The 22,104-nt window shown below is 43.1% G+C and overlaps 1 protein-coding gene across 2 annotated transcripts in view; it reads right to left on the bottom strand.

Moving 5' to 3' along the window:
• Positions 1 to 2,638: 2,638 nt before the first annotated feature.
• Positions 2,639 to 22,104, bottom strand: part of SPRED2 (sprouty related EVH1 domain containing 2) — a 66,014-nt gene continuing 46,548 nt past the window's right edge. For both annotated transcript variants that reach the window (XM_069787495.1, XM_069787494.1), the window contains exons 5-6: positions 6,559 to 6,708; positions 2,639 to 6,140 (exon numbers count right to left, since the gene is read on the bottom strand). In XM_069787495.1, the coding sequence (XP_069643596.1) occupies positions 5,490 to 6,140; positions 6,559 to 6,708 (801 nt within the window). In that variant the 3' untranslated portion in view covers positions 2,639 to 5,489. The remainder of the gene's footprint in view (positions 6,141 to 6,558; positions 6,709 to 22,104) is intronic.

A 22,104-nucleotide genomic window follows, 5' to 3' on the forward strand; every position in this document is an offset into this window, starting at 1 on the left:
CCATGCAGTGAGGCTCCTGTAGAAGCCCAAACCTCCCAGTTAATCTTCAGAAAGAGTGACAGGAGAGATGACCTTTGGGTGAAGATGGTGGTGGACTTGTGCTCAGGATACTCCAGGCCAGACTGTGTCACAAATTCCCCATGTGACATTAAGCAAGTCATTCAAACTCTTGGACTGACTCATTTTCACAACAGGGATAAGTCCGTTTTACCTATTTAAATTACAGCTCTCTGAGCAGAGTGAGAAAAACTTATTACTGAGTGATTAAAGGAGGCCAGGTGAACCCTTCTCATGCAAAAATTCTGTCCCTGAAGGCAACACTGGGCAGGTAGTCTCTCCTGAGAAATGCTTGAAACTGTCATCTTGGTACCTTGCAGGAAAACAGAGCTGTTGCAGCTGGAGGGACCCTCACTGGTTATCCCTCGCAGTTGCCCTCCATTCCCCCTGCAATTCCTGACCTGGTACTGCTTTTATGAGGAGAGGCTTGTTGGAAGTATTTGCAGGTTTCCTGAGTGAGCCCAGCCAAGAAAATCTTCTCCTTGTCCCCTCTCTCTTCAGTTTCATAGGCTACATGGAGAAAAGTTCACACAGGTGGGACTGCTGTGATAACATTTGTCTGAACCCAAGGATTCCTCCCCAGGAGAAAGGTCTGGGGGTGAACTGGGTCGGCACCGCTCCTGCTGCCAAAGCGGGGAAAGGAGAGGCTGGGAGAGCCATTCTGACCCAGGCAATGGTAGCAGCGCATTTGGTGTCAAGTCTCTTTGCTATAAAATGCCAAGCTGCATTTGTCAGCACCTAAAACTCAGCTTGGGTGAAAGGACGCGATTCTAAAATGCAATTTGTATTACGTTTAATAGTGAAATGATTATTTTAAAGCCATAAAATATTCAACCTTGTTTCATATGGTTGCAGGCTTACAATATCCATGTCCTCTTCAAACTCAATCTCCTTGATTACATCTTGCCAAGAGGACAGTACCCATCCCAGATGATCAGCAGGAGTAAGCCTGGGACCTCCACATTGATTAGGTTGCAGAAGGTTGATTACCTTTTCTGGTGCCTTGTATCTTGGTGTTTGCACTTTCCATGGATCCAGGGTCCAAACATACCATTTACTGGTTCAGTTTAGAAATATCCATGCATAACCAACCTTTTGATTCACAGATTAAAGCAAGAAGACATTGTAGGCTGCAAGAAGATACGTAGCTTAGCCACATCTTCTGTGGGACAAGCTGAATTTGAATGGCCAGGGAACAGTGCTGAAGTTTTCCTGCCATAGTCAAGAGAGTACGAACTGTAAGCAAAAGGCTGTTGGAGTCCCTTTGCCCTCAGCTTAGCCATGGATGGAGCAAACACCAATGCAGCCCAAAGGATTTTGTATGCAACAAGAGTCCTCCTGAACACACCACCTGACCCACACTGCACATGCTTCTCATGAGGCCTGAAAAGTCTTTTTTTTTTAAATTTCTGACAAATATACACTTGTATCATGAATGTAAACAGAAATCTAGGTTTATATAAGCATATAATATTTCTAGAAATACATGAATACAAATATAAACCAATAAAAAGGTAAATGTGGACTCAGGATCTCAGCAAAGCTGTGACAAACCGTTAAGGTTATTTATGCAACTGGCACATCATCCTGTGTGCTGGGTGGTGCAGATGACGCAAAGCACTGCCGCTGCAGGGAGCAAACCTTTTATCTGAGGACATGTATGGTTTGGCACTTGTGCTCATTGCCTCGGCTCTTACATGCTGCTCGAGGCAGCTTAGTTATTCAGCAGCGAAATAAGCAGCAGCACATAGAAAAAAAAGGAGCAAGGGCTTGGTTATCACTTTACCTACAGAAGAATAAAACTGGGCTTTTTCAGGGCATGGTGTTGGCCTGACTAGCTCACACTGGAAATAACTGTAAAAGTTCAGATATACTCACTGGTTTTCCTCCAGTTTCTTCAGTTGATAGGCCACAGCCTGGTGTCCATTTTAACTGGGCTATTCCTTGTCCATCTTCCACATTAAACCTCTCCGAGCAGGAATGGCACTGCCAGCCGCCCCAGGTGTCTCTCTTCAGTGGTGGCAGCATCCAGCCAGCCCTACAAACTCCCACTGCGCGCCCTCTCAAAAAGCAAGGCGGCCCTCACTCAGCAGCCATGTCTGTCGGCCTTTCTCTCTGCTTTCCCCTTTTCTTTGGGGCAGCTCTGCTTGGGTGAAACAAAATAAAATGAAAACATCCCCGTGGCGCATTTAGCCCAGCCCAAAGCAGCACATGAGGGCCCAGGGAGAAGAGAATGGAGAGCAAGAGGGGCATCTTGGCCATTGTCATGGCTGCTGGGGCCTCCTGGGGCACAGTGCCACCAGGCCAGGCTGCCCCCAGGAGTGTCCTCCCCCAGAAATGTGTGAAACACCTGAAAACCACCTAAAAAACACCTGCCCCCATGCTCCCTGCTGTGCCTGGGCAAGTATGGCCCATGCCTGAGGCTAGCAGCATTCACTACTGAAAAATGTAAAATAAATCCATTTTTTTCCTCAGAAACCCCTGAGGTTGTGGGGAGGTGGCTCCGGCAATGGCCCCGTGTTTCCTGGCACCGTTTATTTTTCCCCTCCTTTTCCAGCCACCTGAATGACAATAAACAGTATCATTTTGATATGATGTATTTATATTTACATGGTACATTTTAAAGCAATAGCTACACTGATCATACATATTAGAAACAATAAAAAAAGAAGTTAAGAACTAAAATGTACATCATACACTTGTATATATATTTTTTTTTTTTACACAGAGGTAAAAAGGCTTATAAAAATCAATACAACAGGGTTTTAACTTTTAGTATATAGATACAATAATGATGAGGCTTCAGGCACTTTAATTTGTTAACGTGAGCGATAGCTTGGAAAAAAAAACAAACCAAAAAACCTTTCCACAACAGAAAAAAAAAATTTGGTTAATGTTTTGTTACCACAGATACAAAAATAAAATCTGAATAATTTCTCTCAAATGATTGATGTCAGTATTGCAAAGCTGACTGGGAGAATGCTACACACTGTTCAGCAGCAGTGTGGAAATTAAGGAGAAATATTTACAAAAAACACCCATTTCTATCATTGTGCCCTTACACCACTGCCTTCACAAACCAAATAACACACGTAGCAAAATCTACAAGTATTACAAAAACCCAAGAGAAGAGGGAGGAAGGAGGAGGGGAAGAAAAAAAAAAAAAAAAAAAAGAGGGATTTTTTTTTTTTTTTTAAACTTTTATTTCCAGACATACAGAAAGGCTTGGAGTATGTCTACTTTACTTAAATAAATAGGGGCACTTCAAGACCGGACAAAAAGCTGTAAGATCTTTTTGTAGTGTTGTGCTTTATAGAGAGAAGATCTTACAGATGTTTGTTTACATGAAACAACTTTGAGAATAGAAATAAAAGGAAAAGGTTGTTCCATTATTATTATTTTTTTTCCGAGGCTGGCTTGATGTTTACTAGACACCATTGAGAGATTTGTCAACTGCTATTAGGCACAAAATATTTATATTTCATTCAGCAAACCCAGACACATCACCCAGAGTGTAACACTCCATCCCTTTTCCACTATCATTCTTTTTTTTTTTTCCCTACCGAAAAAAATCCCCAGCAACTGCTACGAATTAAACCTACCAAACTCTATAGTGTATAAGCACATTGCATACTTAATTCATGGTTGACTAAAAAGCTGTGATTAACTCTCAGAGGAACCGTTGGGACATTCCACCAAGAAAGAATGGCAAGCATTCCTTTTACATTTATTTGGCAAATTAATTTAAAAAAAAAAAAAAATTCCTCTCTTTTAAGACTGATGTCAATGTGCAATAGAGGGAGGGAAAGGACATGCGCCCACTGGCAATTTACTGCAGAAAGAAATTATGGCAGGAACAGCAGTGCCAGCTTTGACAAGCCAATCCCTAGCTGCCTCAAAGTATTCAGATTGTACTATGCTAGTTAGAGCTCACTGCGCTAAATTTTTTTTTTTTTTAATAAAAATTATTTGGCTATTCCTTGTAATATATTAGAAAAATACTCTTTTTCCAAGCTAATTACAAGCCTTGTACACAAGACAACATGACATTTAAAAAAAAATAAAAAAATTAATCTTATCCTGCTGTATGCACCTTATGCATCCACTTGATAAATCTGGGTGGTGAACTGGGGAGGGGAAAGCCAGGGAGACGCTTCGGTCTGGCTCCTGCAAAGACTCACATGCTTAATCCTACACACAGACTCACAGAAATGCTGGATGCATGCACAATACGTCAAAACATGTGTAAGCATCTGGAGGATTGGGACCGCAGCTCAGGAAATGGAAGTGGTGGTTAACATCCTGGCTTTTGACTTTAAATACCTGTTTAGATTGCTAAACGTAGTTTCTGCCGTGGATGCGTATGTTCTCATGCTCATGTATTATACAGAAAAACAAACACACACACACAATTTTCCATATAATCCACCACTTAATGCAGCATTTCCCCAGAATTGCCATAATAGTGCTTTTGACGTTGCATTGTTAGTAATTCTTTGCATAACAACAATTTTCCTCATCTGGAACCTTAGTGTTTCATTCACAGATCATTACATGGCTGGCTAATAAAGAAGTTCCCTTTCTTTTGGGCAGAACTCTGAAAACACAGTTTTATTTTTCCAATGTTATTTAGGGAAAAAAGAAAACCCTAAAATTTAAGTTTCCCTTTCAAGTAGTGGTCTGAAATGATTGCAGGTAAGGAGAACTACCAGATTCTCAATGGTTATGTGACTATGGTAACTGAACCTTGCTTTCTGTTCACAGAGCTTTATGAACAGAGAAATATTTAAGATGTTTGCTGAAGGAAATGACGATGGACTCTAGAAGAGAAACTGCAGCTTAGATGGCTATTTTTGCTTTGGAAAACAGAACAAAAACCCCAAAGAAAACTAGTGACAGAAATACTGTGTTGTGGTACAAGTTTGTTACTAGCACACCTTCTATACACACACAATAACTTGATGGCAAGTTAAAATATCTTCCAAGTGATATTTCATTCACTACACCACCCTGTTTCTAGAAATGCCAAAGCTTGCTAACACACTGATGGTACCACACAAGCAGAGGCAAGACGGACACAACCTGGAGATGTTCTACAATCCACCACCTTTTAAAGCAGTTCTTTTCTCAAACTCATTTTAACTGAAAAAAAAACCAAAACAAAAACAAACCCAAAACAAAAAAACCAAACATGTACAAGACAGTCTTGTTTTGATTACAGATTAATAATACAAAAGTCTATGCTGTAGGTTAGTTAGAACACTTGATGAGCAAATCAATGCAGTGTGAGCCCCAGACGACCAAATGTAAAGTGATCCGAACTGGATGCTGTTGGGCACAGTGGCTGCATCAAAATGAGAGATCTCAATGCTCCAAAACCAACGTGTTCCTTGAACTACAGGAAAAACGTAACACTTTGAATGCATCTGTAGTCACCCAGCAGCTTTGTGTTTTCCACCACAGCACCTGCACATGACCCCGCAGTGGTAACAAGCCCGAAGCGGCAAGTAACAGCACATACATGGAGCAATGAAAGACAAGGCGATAAGGGCCATCCACCGGAGGCAAAACATTTCATCACTGGTGTCGCACGAGCAAGGATCTGTATAGTCTCCTTCTGGATCGGACATACAGTGATAGAGCATAGTGTCTGCGCACCACATACAGCTCACTCGATGGATGCAAGTCTTGACACGGTCTGGAGCATCCTGGCATTGACCCCGTTTGTTCTCCTCATGGTTGAACATGTCCCTGCAGTACACGCACCGCGACCTCTCACCATCTTCCTTCCGCCTGGGCTTGAATTTGACAGGTTGAGTCTTTATCACAGCACCCTTGATATCTTCACCCAGGTCAAAGTCCGAGTTGTCTACATAAGGATAAGTGTATTCGTGTTTTGAGGCCTCACTTTTGGCAAAACGTACGTAGGAGTCCATGTCATCAGGATCAAAGTTCTTTCCTCGTGCTGGGGCATGGCGATAGTCCTCGTATCCAGTCATCCAAATCTTTTCCCGAGGATTGATGCGCACTATCTCCTCATCATCGTCTGGAAAGTTGACGTGCCGGTAGGATCGCGGTACTGACTGTGGAAGTAGGGATGGAGACGAAGAGGGAGAAAAGATAAATAAGCTCACTTTGCTATCAGCAATCACTGTTTCCTAAGCAGAGAAAAGCCAGCATTGAACCATTTTTGTCTTTTCTTCTTTGTACGCCCTACAGTGTGACCTATCACAGAGTTTCAGCCTTTGGCTCAGAAATGAGTACAATTGTCACAGACCTACAATGGTCTGTGTGCACATGGTATAACATAACACATTAAATCACAGTGTAAAACTTTTTTTTTTTTTTTTTAAATAATTGGAAGCCATTTAAAGCTAACTGAGAAGGAAAGGGAGAGAAAGGAAGGGGGGGTCTTTCAAGGATGTGGGGGGAAAACCAAACACCAGTCTTAGCTATGTCAGACACAGCTCTTTAGGTGGCCACACTGGGAAGAAATCTTACTTGTTCTAGATGGTAATGGTCAGAGCTATAATGGTCGTGAAGGTGTCCACGAGTGCAAATTCTTCGATGTTCGCAGGATGCAGGAGAAGCCAGACTTCGCACAGGCTGTTCCCTTTTTTGAGAGGAGTTAGAGGAGCTATCTGTAGCATTCTGTTTTAAATGGAAAGGGGGGAAAAAAATCATCATACATTCAGCTGTTACTGCACACAGTATTAAAAGAGATGTTTTGCCACTCACTGACTTTACGCACACCTGCAATATTGGCAACACCTGACAGCAGGCAGCTTCATAAAGTTTCACATAAAATACTTGAAAGAGGCAGATCTGTTGCCAGGCCATAAAAGCTGTCGCCACACACATGGAAAAATAATATGCCACAGCCTACCCGTGACATATTCACCAACACCACTCGTATTCACTTGGCATGTTATTTGTTATACTGGGCATTGCAGGATGATGAGCGTTCACACCAGAAGCTAACTCTGAAGAGCAAAGTTAAATTCCGTCAAATGATGCAATCATGTAAGTCCCATGGGCAGACTCAGACAAAGCATCAGTGTGTCCAGGCTGTACCCCACTAGTTACCCAGGCTACAAAAATACTGGCAATTTCATTAACCTGTAGGCCTCCCATTAAGCCAAAAACTCCTTTACACGTTCTTCTCCAAACACTCACCGAATTCCAGTTCATCACAGGCTACTTGAATAATCAGCTTTCCTTTAAAAACTTCAGGGTTTTTTTTTTCCCTCGGTTTGTCACTAATCTCTAATGTGCAATGAATGTTGCTTGCGTTTTATATATTCCTGGCTCATGGTGAGCACTTTCTTTAGGTTAACTAGTTGCATCATTACACAACAATGATCATGAAAGGGTGAAATATCACACAATAACATGCTGTTGTCAATACCCGCAACTTCTTATTATATGTATTTCACCTCCTGGAGAAACACAGTGGTGTACCAGTCTTGGCTATCCTCTCACCATAGCCCTTCCTTGGCTAAAATAGTTTCCATACAATTTCTAGACATTCAGGATTTTGCTGATTAATTCTTTTCATAGATTGCTTGGGCTTTTTCATATTACCATGAATATCAGAGGACAGCTGTTAAGTGCACTAACAGATCAGGAACAGGAAAAATGAGCCTCCATGCACAACGATCAGAAGAGCTGTAACACTGCACGTGCCAAAAATATTGATGCTTTGAACTAAGAAAAATCTCCATCCCTCTCCCAACTAACAAGCTGTGCTGCACCTATGACAAGTCCAAGGGAAAGGTTTCCATTTGCCACAACAGTTAGCTAGAGACACAACCTCAAGAGTGGAGGAAAAAAGTTGTATCGGTAGTGGGAGAAGACTGGTTTTACCTGAAAAGCCTTCTCTCCTTGTCAAGAATGCACTCTTTAAATATTATTTTCCAATGAATCGTACTAGACACGTCTCTTACTCCAAGAATACAAGAACACTCATTGTGGGCATTTGTTTATTCTGAAAACAGCGCTCTGCAAGACTCTGCCCAAAGGTGAGCACACCTTAAAGTATTACAACACAAAATAGGTGTTGATCCTCGTCAACCTGTATAGCACTTAAAAGCACTGAATGCCCAACTTACTTTGTTGAAAGCAAATATACAGATCTCTTTGCAGTGTGATGTAAGGCCAGGCTGGGTTATCTGAGAGGTACAACAAGCAGGATAAGTTTTGAAGGGCTGACCCACCCATTAGGAACAGAGTTTTAATGGCATGTATTTGTTTTGGTTGGGTTTTTTTAAACAAGTACCTAGAAGTAGAACAACTCTTAAGATGGTTAACAACACCTCTAAAATGTAACTGCACTGATATTCAGGCTCTTTTTAAAAAGTGGTTTCTTCAGCCCAGTCTTTGTAACTTACTAGACAAAGGCACTTCAAATCTGGGGTTTAAACCCTTCAAAGCTAATTCTCGTGCCTGTAACTTCAGGTCCTACCATATCTAGCATGTTTTGGGGACATTTCAAAAGAAAACCAGCAGCTTCTACAAGCAAGTACTTTGTAACAACATTAAGCTTCCAACCTATTTGGAAAACCTGAGAAAAATTAGGATTTAGTTACAACAGCCACCTCATTCGAGTACCTTTTTGCAGTGCTGTATGCGGTGCAGGCCCAGATGCCAAGCTGTAATTTAAGCTTCTCAGAACAACAACAGAAAGGCACACACCCCATAGTCCAGGCAGCTTCAGTCTGCAGCATGCTCTCAAAGTTAAACTTTGACTGACATGAACCAAAAAGAAGGCAGGGCCTTAACACGGTGCCATGCCAGCCAGCAGGACCCTTCACCTTCACTGGAACCACAGCCAAGCCCTGCTGGGGCAAGCCTTTCGTGTATTATGCCCCGAAAACGTCATGGGTGCTCATGGTCAAAATAACAAAGCCTGGGAAAATTACCCAACTGGAGGAGTTTGCACATACTGGCCTGCAACCCCCTTACCCTCCTAAATGAAAATAAAAATCCCAAACTGAATATAACTGCTAGATAATCTCAGTGGGGCAGCTGGGAGCTATAACCAGCCCTCCAAGCAGCATGCTATCTGCTGCCTCTCAGGGAAGGCAGTATTTCTGCAATAGGCAATTGGAAAAGAGGCTGTAGTGATTTTTATCTTGCCTGATTCTTATCTACCCTTGCTTTCCTCCACACCTTATTCTACTTCAGACCCAGCAGGGCAATTGAGCCTCTCTTCCACATGTGTTGACATGGCTACAAAACCTGTTTGCAGCATACCAGAGAGGCTGTGGCTCTGGCCTTTGCTTTCACCTTATTAAAAATTGCTGCATTTCCACATTCAATGTCCTCAGATTAGAGGGGCGGTTTGCCAACACAAACACTTAACCTAAGCGCCCAGAAGGGGAGAAAGCAAGCTATCCGAGACTAGGTCTCTGGTCACTCATCTGTAAAAAAAGTTCATGCTGCCTCCTGGTTGGTGACGCTAAAGGCAACTGGTTGACAAACGCAGCGTCTGCAGGGTTACCTTGCTGACCATTGGCTGGGATAAGCCCTGTTACTTTCCAACAAGGTCCCCCATCAAAGCTTCAAACTTCTGTAGAAGAGAGAAGGCTCTTGACACATAGGAATGAATGGTTTGAAGATTGGGAAAAAAAGGTAGGAAATACCTCCCTCCTGAGCAGAAGGTCACCAATGAACCCCACAGGCTCCTCACCTGTGCTGGTGAGCATAGTCATCAATGATCTGAAGAGAGAGGTGAACAAGATGACACAGTTTTCTGATGAAACTTAAGTTATTCAAGGGAGTAAAAATGAAAGCTGATCCTGAAAACTTGCTTAAGAATCTCATAATGCTGAGAGCCTGGATTAATTAAAAAAACAAACAAACAAACAAAACTACACAAAATTTTATCCCTAAAGTGGAAAGTGACAGAGACACCTTGATCTGACATGTACAATGATGCACTCTGAGCCAGCTATTGCTGCTCAGGAAAGAGATCTTGGGGTTAAAACAGACAGCCCTGTGACAGCGTCAGCTTGGTGGCTCAGCAACAGATTAAAAAAAAAAAAAAAACGCAGCAGCAACAAAGATGATCATCAAGGCATTGCATGTATCTGCTGTGCTTCCCCAGTCTGTCTGCAGTTCTGGCCTCCCCTCCACCCTGTGTCCATAAGGGTACTGTCACCATGGCAAGCTCACAGAGCCACAGTCAGGAAAATCGAGGACATGGGTTGGTTTCTCAACAACAACTAACTAAATAGCCTGGGTCTCTCCATTCTGGAAAAGAGATGATGGAAGGGACCGTGAACATGGGAAGAGAAGTAGTATTGAATCATGAGTCCCATGGGAACGTGAGTAGGAAGAGATTATTCTTCTGGTATCCCTCAGAAGAGAAGACTGCAAGGCATTCACTGGAATAGGCTTGGGTAAGATTCAAACAGAAAGAGGTACTTCTGACAGAGCCCATAGTTAAAACGTGGTTCAAAAAGCCATATGGAAAACCTCAGAGGAAACTAAGTGATTGAGGATCAAAGGCATGATGATGCTCAGGCCTTCAAAAGCATACTGTTCTCTCAGTACCATTCCACTGGGAGTGAACCTGGACTTGGTGACTGGCAAAAATCAGGCACATTCTCAAAGAAAAGGCATTCTCATCTTCAGCCAAATGCCACTACAAACAAATGACGGCAAGACTTTGTCAGTGATGGAAGCAGGGAACAACTTATGTCCTCCACGACAAGACTGGGTCTTGGCTGGGATTTTCTACCACCAACATAGCAGTGAAAATTTTGGGGAGGATGGTGGAGGGGGGAGATATGAGAGGGTTGTTGCAGGTCACCCAAATACAACACACTTGCCTACAGGAATGTATCTAGAAAGGACATAGTGTCCAGAGTCAGGCTATTTCACTGATGGAAAAACATGTCCCAAACCATTGAGTCACTGGTCTGTCAGAGAAACACTGTCTTCCTCTAAAGCCTGTTGAAACCAGTCCAGCTCCACTATTTGTTTCTGAGGGGAAACTATTGAAAACATGCCCAGTAGCCACATAAGAGAAATGAACCCAAAACTGAAGTTATTGGAACAGGGAGTCTGGTAAGAAACTCTGTTTCAACACGCCCTCAAATACTTAATTAGAGAAATTTGTACCGCATGTACTAGAGCTTTGCTATTGCTATGGCGGTCACAAAGTCTTGTGGTTTCACTGCCTGGATAACAAAATCATTAATCATGACCATAATAGTAGTTTTATAAAACCTGTGCAACACATTTCCTTTTGCAAGTGAGCAGTACATATCTGAGTGAGCACACATATCGCATGTTTGATATGGCTGTTTTGAGAAACAACACCAGGCTTCTACATGCAAATGACTGCACTGTGATCATCACAAAAAAAAAAAGTGTCCCTGTTTCCCCCCAGACTTTCAGAAGTGACTCATTAAATTAAAAAAACCCCTAGTCATTAGTAAAGAAGATTACGTTAATAATTTACTGTAGTTTACTTCTCATTGAAATGGATTTGTTACACAAGAACGGCCAGCTAATCAGGTGCCTAAGTAATATTGTGAGATAAGCATCTATTATCAAAACCAATGAGAAAAAGAAGTCTTTTCCTGCTCCTGAACTGGACTGATCACCTTGCCTTTAATGGCTTTACAGAATAGGTTCACCCCATGTGATGCAACGTGCAAGGGTGACTACAAAACAGAAGATTTGTCTCAAAATTATGAAGCAATACAATCTGCGGCAGCTTGTCAGAAATCAGTTGTCAGAGGGAAATTATGGAGCTCTGTCACTTGTAACTTCCAGAAGTGCTCTCAGCTAGCTAAAGCATTTGCAAGTTTGCTGTCAAAAATAACTGTGGGTCAAGCAAGACAACGTTTTTCTTCTCCTTCTAGGATTTTAATGGTTACATGAGGTGGTAAGGACAAGGGGGAATAGAAGTATCATGATGTAAAAAGTAGTTTTGCAAGTAATGGTCCTAAAGGAATCGAAAACCCATGTCAGCCTGGCCTTTGCAAAGCACAAGCCCTCTACAAACCAATCTGCTGTCTGGAGACCTGCTGTCTACTGCCACGCTCCCCTTTGCTCAGCTCCCATGGCTGTGCAAGCCCGCTCACTGCATCGCCCATATCTGAAGGGGACTGTAAATATGCAGCATGGAAACGCAAAACTTGATGGGGGCTCAAGGTCTCATCTTTACCAAGGCAGCCTTCTGCAACAGCCAAACCTCCTCACAGTGGCTCCTGTGTTCACTTCAGGAAGCCTAGACATGTTAAAGAGGAGCCCATCACCATCTCGTCATGTGAAAAGATGTGCCCATCGTCCCCAGGAGAAGAAACCCAGCACCCTCACCTATTCATGGCTTGAGGATAAGCCTGGAAAAATGACAGCCAGAAAGCTGCATCCTCCCTCCAACCGTAGCCTGACCACCTCCGGCCGAGACCCGCACAATGAGCTCCCTGCAGGCAGCTGGAGCCCTTTGTTTGTGTGCTCTGCACAGGTGTGATCCTTTGGGAGACCTGGCACAAGCCAGCTCTTCTTCACTTGGCCCTTTTCATTCACTAGAATAAGGGAAAACACAGCTGTGCTATCAATACAGAAAGGAAAAATTATAAAGTTGGTGAAACGGTACAGCAAGCGAGCAATACTGAGCTAAGCGTCAACCTGAAGTTTATCTGCAGAGCCTCTGCTGTTTATGAACTTCACAAAGAGGAAGTCCGAGAGTTATTTTGGATGCATGGCAAAGAAACTTCCACCTCTCCAAAGAAATTAAGATAAAATATAGTCTCCCAGAACTCCCTCAGCTTAATCTTGCCATAACAAGTCCTTCCTTTCCCATCCAACTTCTTTTTTTTAAAGCCTAAAGAGATATAGCACTTTTGAATTTCACAAAGAGGGGAACAGCAAAAATCCTAATTTTTGTCTCAAAATGCCTTTTTCTCTCTTTTCAAGAAAATTAGAAGAGGAAACAGTTGACATTTTCCATCCACCTCTAAGTGTGCCCTGTATACACAGGACAGCCCATTTCAAAGGGGGCTTAGATTATCTAAGTATTAAGAAAAAGGTTCAGTGTGAAAAATCTCTTAAGATTTGAGACTCTTGTCTCCCGAGCACAAGCTTTTAATTTGTCATGGCAAGATAAAGCCACAGAAGAAAATGCTTTTGTCAAATTTCTGTTTGTTTCCTATCACTGAAGACAAGACAAAAATTGTATTGAAAAAAATTGCTTCCATACATTTTTGAAACTTTTGGACACTCTCATCCGCTGAGGACCGCTGGAGCTGAATCTACTTCTATTCCCTAGCAGAGAGTCTGAAGGAAAAGCTTCATGTTAGATCATACTCCAGTACAGTTCAAAGACAAATTGGCTGCACATAACCATAACAATAAGCATGGATTCAGATTTTTCTAAAACCAGAACAGGGCTATAGTTTCTCAAATGTTTGGACTGTTTCCTAGTCATTACACAAATACCAATATAAAGTACAGAAAGCTAGCTAGTTTTACTGCTACCTTTTTTATTTTTAAGTTTTATGGTTACAGCTTTTAGCGCCAGAAGGATGCTGGTAGCTTTGCTGTCTTAAGTCAGCAAAACTTAGGCAACATTTACAAGAATTTGGTGCACAAGATCATCTCCATTAAGCTAATGCTAAACCTGCTTCTGGCATCATCGGTCAGTTCTGCATGGACCACAGATGTGGCTTAACAGCTCACTTTGAGGAGTAAAAAGAATATATGAGAATCAGACATGGTTAAATGATACGGCAAAGACTCAGATGTGGTAAGGGGGAAACCTCAGTGAGACTTCCCTGTTTCACTACTTGCCAGTGATACAACGTGTCAGACATCTCTGCAAAAGCAGGCATCTGCACAGATACAAAGAGAAATGCCTGCAAAAGTCAGAGGAGGACTGAAGACAGTACCCCATTTTGCTTGGACTCAGCCCAGGACCAGAGGCTGTGAGCGGGTCCACACAACATTTCCTTCCCATATGACAACCCTCACCTTGCCTGTACTGCACCACTGGGCTACAGCACTGCTTCAATGGAAGGAAAAGTCTGTGCATCAGGTTCTTATAAGGGAAAACAACCTCAAACCACAAGCCCCAGTTACTGCAGCTGCTCCCCAGGCAGCACAGCAATCCCACTGCAGGTAGAGTGGCAAGGGTGGGATGGCTCTGCCTACTCATGAGGCGCTCGTGTCCTCATCAATCTGGAGAGTGTCTCCTTACCAGAACTCCTAGGTTTCCTTCTTCATTTCTGTAATTCCTCCTTCCTGTGGCCTGATTGGATTTCTCCATGCTGAGATGAGCTACGTTGCTTCAGCAGGATCTTTTTACCTAAACCTGGGAACTGTTTAAACCAACCAATTGCTTAAAACCATCTAGGGACAGAGGCAGGCTTTTCCTTTTTGCATAAAGGGCTCCGTTAATCTGTTTATGCCGTGGAAATGACATCTCGGTACAGACTACAGCATTGTCAGGATGATCAGCTGCCCAATATTTGTGTTCGTACAGCTCCGCAAAGATTAGCAAAGCCTCCCTCCTCTTAACAAGTAACATTAGCCACGTTACCACAGCTGTCCTCTGCTAAAGCCATGAGAGACAGCCACTAAGGTCCGTACTGCTGTGGGGAGGCGATGGTCCCTGCTTCTCCCTGCCACCGGTCCCATCACCTGCTCTGTGCACATGCTTGAGTGGAGAATCACAGGAATCCAGCCCCAAATCATTTTTGTATCAGCTCCCTGATGCCAGCTGATCACCCGTAGAAGGTTGTGCCCTGATGGCACAGGAGGGTCTCCAAGCAAAGCAGAGGGCAGAGACAGTGGGGTCTGGAGAGGGAGGTGGGTGCCAGCTCCACTTTAAAGTCTTCTGTCTTTGACCTGCTTGTCATCAGCATAGCCACAATTAATTTGGAAAGTGCTAGCTCCTAATTTTAAGATGCTAACAGGGAATTTAGCACATCCAATGCTGCTGAAAAGCTTTCCTTTCACAAGATGGGTAGGGATGCTAGGAACTAAAGGAGCGAAGCTCAGCTGGGGGTTGTTAAACACTGGACGTGCACGGGGATGGGAAGAGCCTGCGCTGCTGCTGAGCGCAGCTGGGAACAGATGGCTTCACATAACTCATCACTGAATCTCAGCTCTTCTATATAGAAATTTTCAAGGGGGGGGGAGAAAAAATGCTAATGAAAATTAGATTAGCTAAGCTAAAAGAATCGGTGCACTCAATCAATCATTAATGCCTTTGCTATGTACAAATTCAACACTTCAGCCTCTAAATTCAGCAGTGTGCTCCTCCTATATAATACACCAGGTTACAAATAGAGGAGAAAAAAGTTAAATGCAAACTTCCTACAGCAGGCTGACAGCGTATTTTAAAAAGTCAGTTAGGGGTCATTTATTCACACAGTTATGAGCATCCACGTTATTTTAGCTGGAATTCATCACCAAAATAGAATCCAACAGCTGATACAAACTTTTTAAATACCCTCTTCACATGCACTGCAAATATGTCAGGGTCTGCTTAAAAATGCAATGGTACTCATTTACTTCTGCCTTCCCTTCTCCTTTTGCAGACAGAACCAGAGACAGATGAACTGCTTCCTATAATCACTTCTGATTTAATTTTTATAAAATATTTACGAGATGAGAGGTGAGCAGACCTTTGGCAAAACACATCAGGCAGGTGAGGGAAGGAAACAGGGCTATTTAGATGCAGTTGTTTATAATGCATTTCTGTACTGGGCAGAGGTCCATTTTGACTCTGGATGCTTGTATTCTGTTGTTCATCCTCAGTTACTACCAAACACATGCCTGGGGGTAGAGTGAACATCATCCTGCAGTATTTTGTCAGTCAGAAGGTTGGTTTTCTTTTTTTCTTTAAAGGGGTGAAAGGGGGAGCCTACCACTTTAAAGAAATATCATTCTTGAAGCCTCATGTAAAAGCACGTTTCATTGTTTAGCTTTACCAAACTCCTTTTCCTTTCCAAACTCTCCAGAAAAAGAACTGGCCCCCCCAACACCTAAGAGGATGCAACCAAATTATGGTTAGATTGGCAAAACTCGGGTGCACACTCCAAGTGGCCTGAACTCTTTGTGTTTTGTTTTTTTTTTCTTTTCTTTTCTACCTGTTACATGAGACAACAGATTCAAACCAGACTTGCCAGTGTTTAAACAGCACGTGGAAATTACAGGGTCTCTCATGAACAGCACGGCAACATAGTCATTTGCCCTGCAGTTCCGACTCAGCCCCCTTCACACCACTGCCAAGACGCATGCTCCAGCTCTGCACCAGGAGCCAAATGCTTTCCCCCCTCTAAATTATGCGGAGAGGCTGGGATGCTGGGGCGGAGCACAGCTTTGCTGGCTCACTCCAGACCCACATCCCTCTGGCCCCACCAGCACTGCCGGGTCATGTGCTGGGCGGCAATTCCCTAATCCTTTCTGCCACAGCATGGGAAGTTGTCAATCATCACTCTGTCCCCCTGGCCAAGGCTGCCTCTTTCCAACTGTGTTTACACCCCGCGCGGGGTCTGCTCCGCCTGTCACCTTCAGAGGTGGTGTCCAGGGCTGGGCGAGACACCTCAAATCCAGCCCATGTCCCCGGTGCCTCCTCCCATGAGTGCCCTGGCACAAAGTGTTTTGTTCGAACACAGCAGGCAGATAGGTTGCAGATTACAAATACAGCTGCTTGCTGAAAGCGACTTCCTTAGGTTGCATATTAAAATAATGGAAAAGGCCATTTTCTGTCTTTGTGAAATTTTCAAGCACCCCACGGCCAAAAGAAAGGACTATACGCTTCAAAGGCTAACTACATAGCCCAGATTAAAGAAGGAACCTAATGGAAAACAATAGTAATATCAACTATGTATTTTCAAGGTAAAAGCATAACATTTGGCCATAACACACCCCCATCGACACCGCCTCAGCTATCTTCTATCCTTCAGTTGAGACAAGGAGACATTTCACAGTAGCAACATGAATGAGGAAAATGCCATAAATACTAAGCCTGGCTCAGCCCGAGTGCAAGAACCACCTTACTTGTACCATTGGCACAAGCACAGCAAAGGTCTCCAGTGAAGCTGTCTTGCAGAAGGTGGCACGATGAATATTAGCAGGGTGGCTGAGGTTTTTTGCCGCCCGCTTAGCCAGCCGTGCTTACGGTTTCCCTTGAGCCAGCACTTCTGCTTCTCCAGCCCTACACTGAGCTGGCTTAAGGAGCTAAACCACCGGAAAAGTATTTGCTTTCTTTTATAGGGCTAGTTTTTGGTTCAATTCCCCAGGCTGGCTCAGCGCGGGGTCAGCTGTGCTGGTAAAAGGGTGACGGCAGGAGCCCCTCTCCGCTCTGCTGGCTCTCAGCGGCTTTGAGGCTAACGATGCATCAGTCAAGTTGCATCCCTCGGCTGTGGTTTCATATATGATGTTAAAATAACCCCTGCAACCCCATCCCTGCTCCACCACATCTCTGCTCTTGGCATGGCTATGCTGCAAAAGCAAGGTAGGGAGAACAGAGCTGGCTGGAAAATAACTTGCTTTTCACAGGCATCTTGCCTCAAATCAGGTCCCCCTTACATAATGCTGAAGAAATGCCCAGGGAACCACAGCTGAACAAAAGCAAGGCCAAAATGAGAAGGCCACAAACCCAGCCTGCAAAGCTCTGTTGACAAGCTGAGGTAGGCAAAACCGCTGCGCTGCAAACACAGAAAAGACGAGCTGTACTTGCAAATGCTCCTTCTGGCTGAGGGCAAGGGATCAGAGCTACGCAAGGGAAACAGCAAGGGGCACAGTGACTGCTTTTGGGAAGGAATAGCAAAGCCCACCTTCAGCAAGCGGTCCCAGGGATGGCTTCGTTGGCTACCAGCAATTCCAGCTCCACCTCTGGATGCTCACCATGCTGCATCCCCCCTTTATCTGGGCTGCTACTATTGCCTGCAGGGCCATGCACTAAGTCCAACCAGTAACCTGATCCAGGTTAAAAAATAATCCTTAAAAAAAAAGTGAAAGAAGAAGAAAAAAATCTCTCCCCCCACCCATTTTACTGTACATTAAGAAAGGGCAATTTCATCTTGGCTGTGTTTTGTTTCTGACACATTTGTGCCTTAAGCACACAAGTGCACTAAAGCATTGAGTTCCAGATGAATTAAAAGGGAACACACTCACAAACAGCTTCATACTTTAACTCATCATGTAGTTTAAGTACATTACTACACAGCCACATTATTTTTTTCAGAAGACAAACACGCAGCTAGCTGATTGCAAGTAAGAAATGGTGCTACAATGCACTCAGATCACGAATTCATCAGCTAGAAACTACAGCTAGGGAAGCAGCAGTCAATTCACCTTTGGACAAGGAATCCTACAGGCAGGTTTGCTGGTGACACTTCTCATCCCAAAGCCTCAGGTGACTGCATATTACAAGAAAACAAGCTTTCAGTCATCTGAAGATTACTTAAATGAATGCAAGTGTGGTTATAAATAACAAAATAATTAAAGACAATATGAAACCAAAAGAGCTGGCACACTAAAATATGCTACCATATCATCATTTAAGCACAGGGAAAGGGGAAAGCAGGTGTTAAAAAGAGAAAGAAAGAAAAAAAAACCTAACAAAAATCTCCTTTGCACTGCTGGGGCAAACTGAACAAAACCTGATACTTAACTGGTGCACAAATTACAACGCTTACAAGTTCTGGCAAGATACATCTATAAGGAAACTTCCATCACAGCAGAAGATCAAATTTCAGTTTCCTGCAGGATATATCCCAATCCCAGCACAGGGCCAATTGTATTTGTATGTGGGAACGGTACAGAGCCAGAAAATACACTACAAAAACGGTCTTGAGAGGAAGAATTGTGAGAAGAGAAATTGCTTACCCTCAGCAAAGTAGCTCAACACATGCAAGTCGTTGCTATAATTAGCTACATAAAAACTACATGACAGCGAGACTTGGAAGATCTGATAGCAATACAGGTATTTTCTGCTTAATAATTTGTTACTGAACGATGGATGCTCCTTGCCTTGTCTTCACACAGACACCCCAAACGCCCCAAGCTCTTAGTAGGCTGATATTTGCAGGAAAGGACCGCTTCCCATATTTGGGCTAATGTGGGGGAAAAAAAAAAAAAAAAAAAAAATCACATCCTTTCTTTCGGGTCTGGTTTTGTGACAGCAAACACTTTTCTGCCTCCTCCACGAAGTGCACACGGGTACCTGTGACTGACCAAATTTCCTACCATGTTCCCATCGTCTCCCTGCCAGCGCAGCCGTGACTGCCGGACCCTTGGGAAGCGCTGCAGTACTGGTTGGGTGATCCTGTCCTTGCCAGGGACTCAGGATTTTGAAGACTGTGTGGGGTAAGACAACCAGACTGATAGTTTGGTTTAAAAAAGGAAGGAAAAAAAAAAAAAAGAGAAGGTTTTACTGTTTGAAAGCTTTAGACTGAAACAGTGCCAAAGTAACTGAAGTTCAGTGCATTTGGGAATTCTGTTAAACTGTATATTCCTGATCTGCAGCAAGAAAAGCCTGCTTTGCCCACCAGAGATTGACCCGAAAGCAAAAAAATAATGATAAATACAACAAAGCAATATATAAATTGTGCAAGACCTCTACTTCCCCCTCCCTTCTTTTAAAGAAAGCAAATAAATCTTCAAATCTACCCCACAGTTCTCTTTCCTATCAGTTCCCCTTAGCTCTGCACTTCACTTACATCTTGTGAATCTGTGATATACACAAGAATAAATAGATTTTATGTTCTGTGCACCTCCACACCACAGTAATTTTCATATTTCCTCCTGTCCAGTTGACAGGCTGTGAGCAAGCAAGGGCAATCTATAGGCTGAAGTAGACAGTAATTGCCGCTACAGTTTTGAAGGACTTGGAGAAAAGAGCAGCTGACATCCCAGACGACAGCAGTGATACCTCCGTCTCAGTGACAACTGCATTAAATTATCAGTGACTATAGCTTGCTCGTATTGGTAGAAAGAGTAAGAAAATAAATGGGTTAATTTCCAGCATCACTTAAAAGAAATAGGAGGTCCTGAAGGAAAGGGAGAAACACAACACTATAAAAAACCTGAAAGCCAGAGGAAAACTTTCCACTTCACTTTCCCTACTGAAAAATCTCTTTGAGCATCATTATCCATTCCCACTGAGTGGCATGAATTTGTTGTGGGCAAAGTTAACCTGAAGAAAGACAAGGAATAAAAGGAAAAAAAAGAAGATAGCCTTAAAATAGCTGGATATTCAGGACCTTTTCACTATTGCAGTGGCATCTATCCTGCCTCCTGAACCCTGGCATAAAAGCAGGAAGAATTTCACCAAGAAGCTTATACACCCTGGTATTAACGGGAGGAAGGAAAAAACCAAACCAAAACAAAACAAACTACAGGTAAACCAGTGACTTCAGACTCCGGGACTACCTCAGTAGTCAGTCTGCTGGAACAAATCAAGGCAAATTTCACAGCACTGAAGTGCAAAGAGCAAAAGCCATGTTCAGACATGACAAGCAATTGCTAAGTCAGTGTTGTTCTGACTGTTGAAGTGTAGGACGGGGATGCCCAGAGCACTGCATATAACTTGAGACACCCAACTATAAAAAACCATGAATAAATCTTAGTCCAGTTCATTGCTCAAAGCCAGGAAAGGCTTTTTTTTATTTTATTTTTTTTCTGAGGGAGGGATTTAAGCCTGCTGGTTTCTGTGTGTGAATTCTCTCTTCTTGGCAAGTACTTTTTTTTCTTTTAAAATCTGAATTAGAATAGCTGTGGTTTACAATGCAAGCCCAAAATCCAGACATCAGAGGATGTGGCTAGCAGCAGTGAACCCTTCGACTGTACATGCACAGCACAGCTGGCTGCTGAGCAAGAAGAATAACATAGGTAAGGCCATCTAGTCCTATCACTGTGACAATCCTCTAATTGCTTTGCTCAGCCTCACAGAGCAAACAAGGTGGATTTGCTTGCAGTGACAACCTAAGCACCGCACCCCACCACCCTCATAAAGAGCTCTGCTCCTCCAAAAGGCATTTTTCCTTTCTGTTACTTTACCTTAGCTTTAAGAGAAAGGAAATTGCAGGCTCTTGCTGCTCCTCAATCCCTGAGCACAACTTGTGAAAGAAATAAATCTTGCAACTCAGTGCTTCTCTACTCTCGGCAACATCATTTTCCATGGAGGGGTGGGACGAGAGATGCTCCAGCATCACACGGAACTTACAAATATATTCCAAAGGAATTGGACTGGGTTTCTACACGTCTACTTTAAAGAAAAAGAGCTACAGTCATTCTTTAAAAGAACTATCTGAACATGAAATGACCAAGCCAGCAAGAAAAATTAGATTTAGCGTTTATCTAACTAACATAAATCTTATAAATTTTAATAGTGAGGCTGTAACACGCTTGAGGCCCACATGGGAGATAAAAGTAGGGAAAAGGTTTCATGGAAAGGCAGCAGGGAGAAATCTGTTTTTTTAATTAGGAAACCAGAAGAGATGCAAGGAGGACTGTAACATTAACATCTGCCACAATCTGCACCACTACAGCACAGAATGGGTAATTGTGTCTGTCTCTTAAACGACTGTGAGCAGCGTCCAAGCCACATAACAAACTTCCCAACTCGAACATCCCCAAGCACAGGAGTACATGCTCATACTGAGAAAAAGGCACGAGTGGCGCAGGATCACTCGAAACAGACAACTTTGTAGTGAAAACATGAGTCTGAAGACTTCTGCTGGAAGCCCAGTGTGAATCCTAGCACCAGGACCCTGCGCAGAGAAGAAAAGTGGTGGCAGCAAGATCTGTCCGCATCACCTTAGTGAAGCTGGAGAATATTTTCCCTGTCTTGTCGTTGAGGAACCGAGGCAAACAGGCTTTTAGCCAGGAGTCTGCAAGAGAAGCAATGGATCAAGTCTAGGTGTCTTGAAACACAACCCTGTAGCTTGGCCATGGACCTATAGATCGTGCCTGCTCTACCTGCAAAATTCTGCAAGTTTCATTTTGAACAAAACCTAGGATTTTTTAAAATTATTATTGATTACATGAAACAGCTATGATTGTAACATGCATATAAAA

Source organism: Haliaeetus albicilla, chromosome 7 (genome assembly GCF_947461875.1).
Source record: "Haliaeetus albicilla chromosome 7, bHalAlb1.1, whole genome shotgun sequence".
NCBI classification, from domain to species: domain Eukaryota; kingdom Metazoa; phylum Chordata; class Aves; order Accipitriformes; family Accipitridae; genus Haliaeetus; species Haliaeetus albicilla.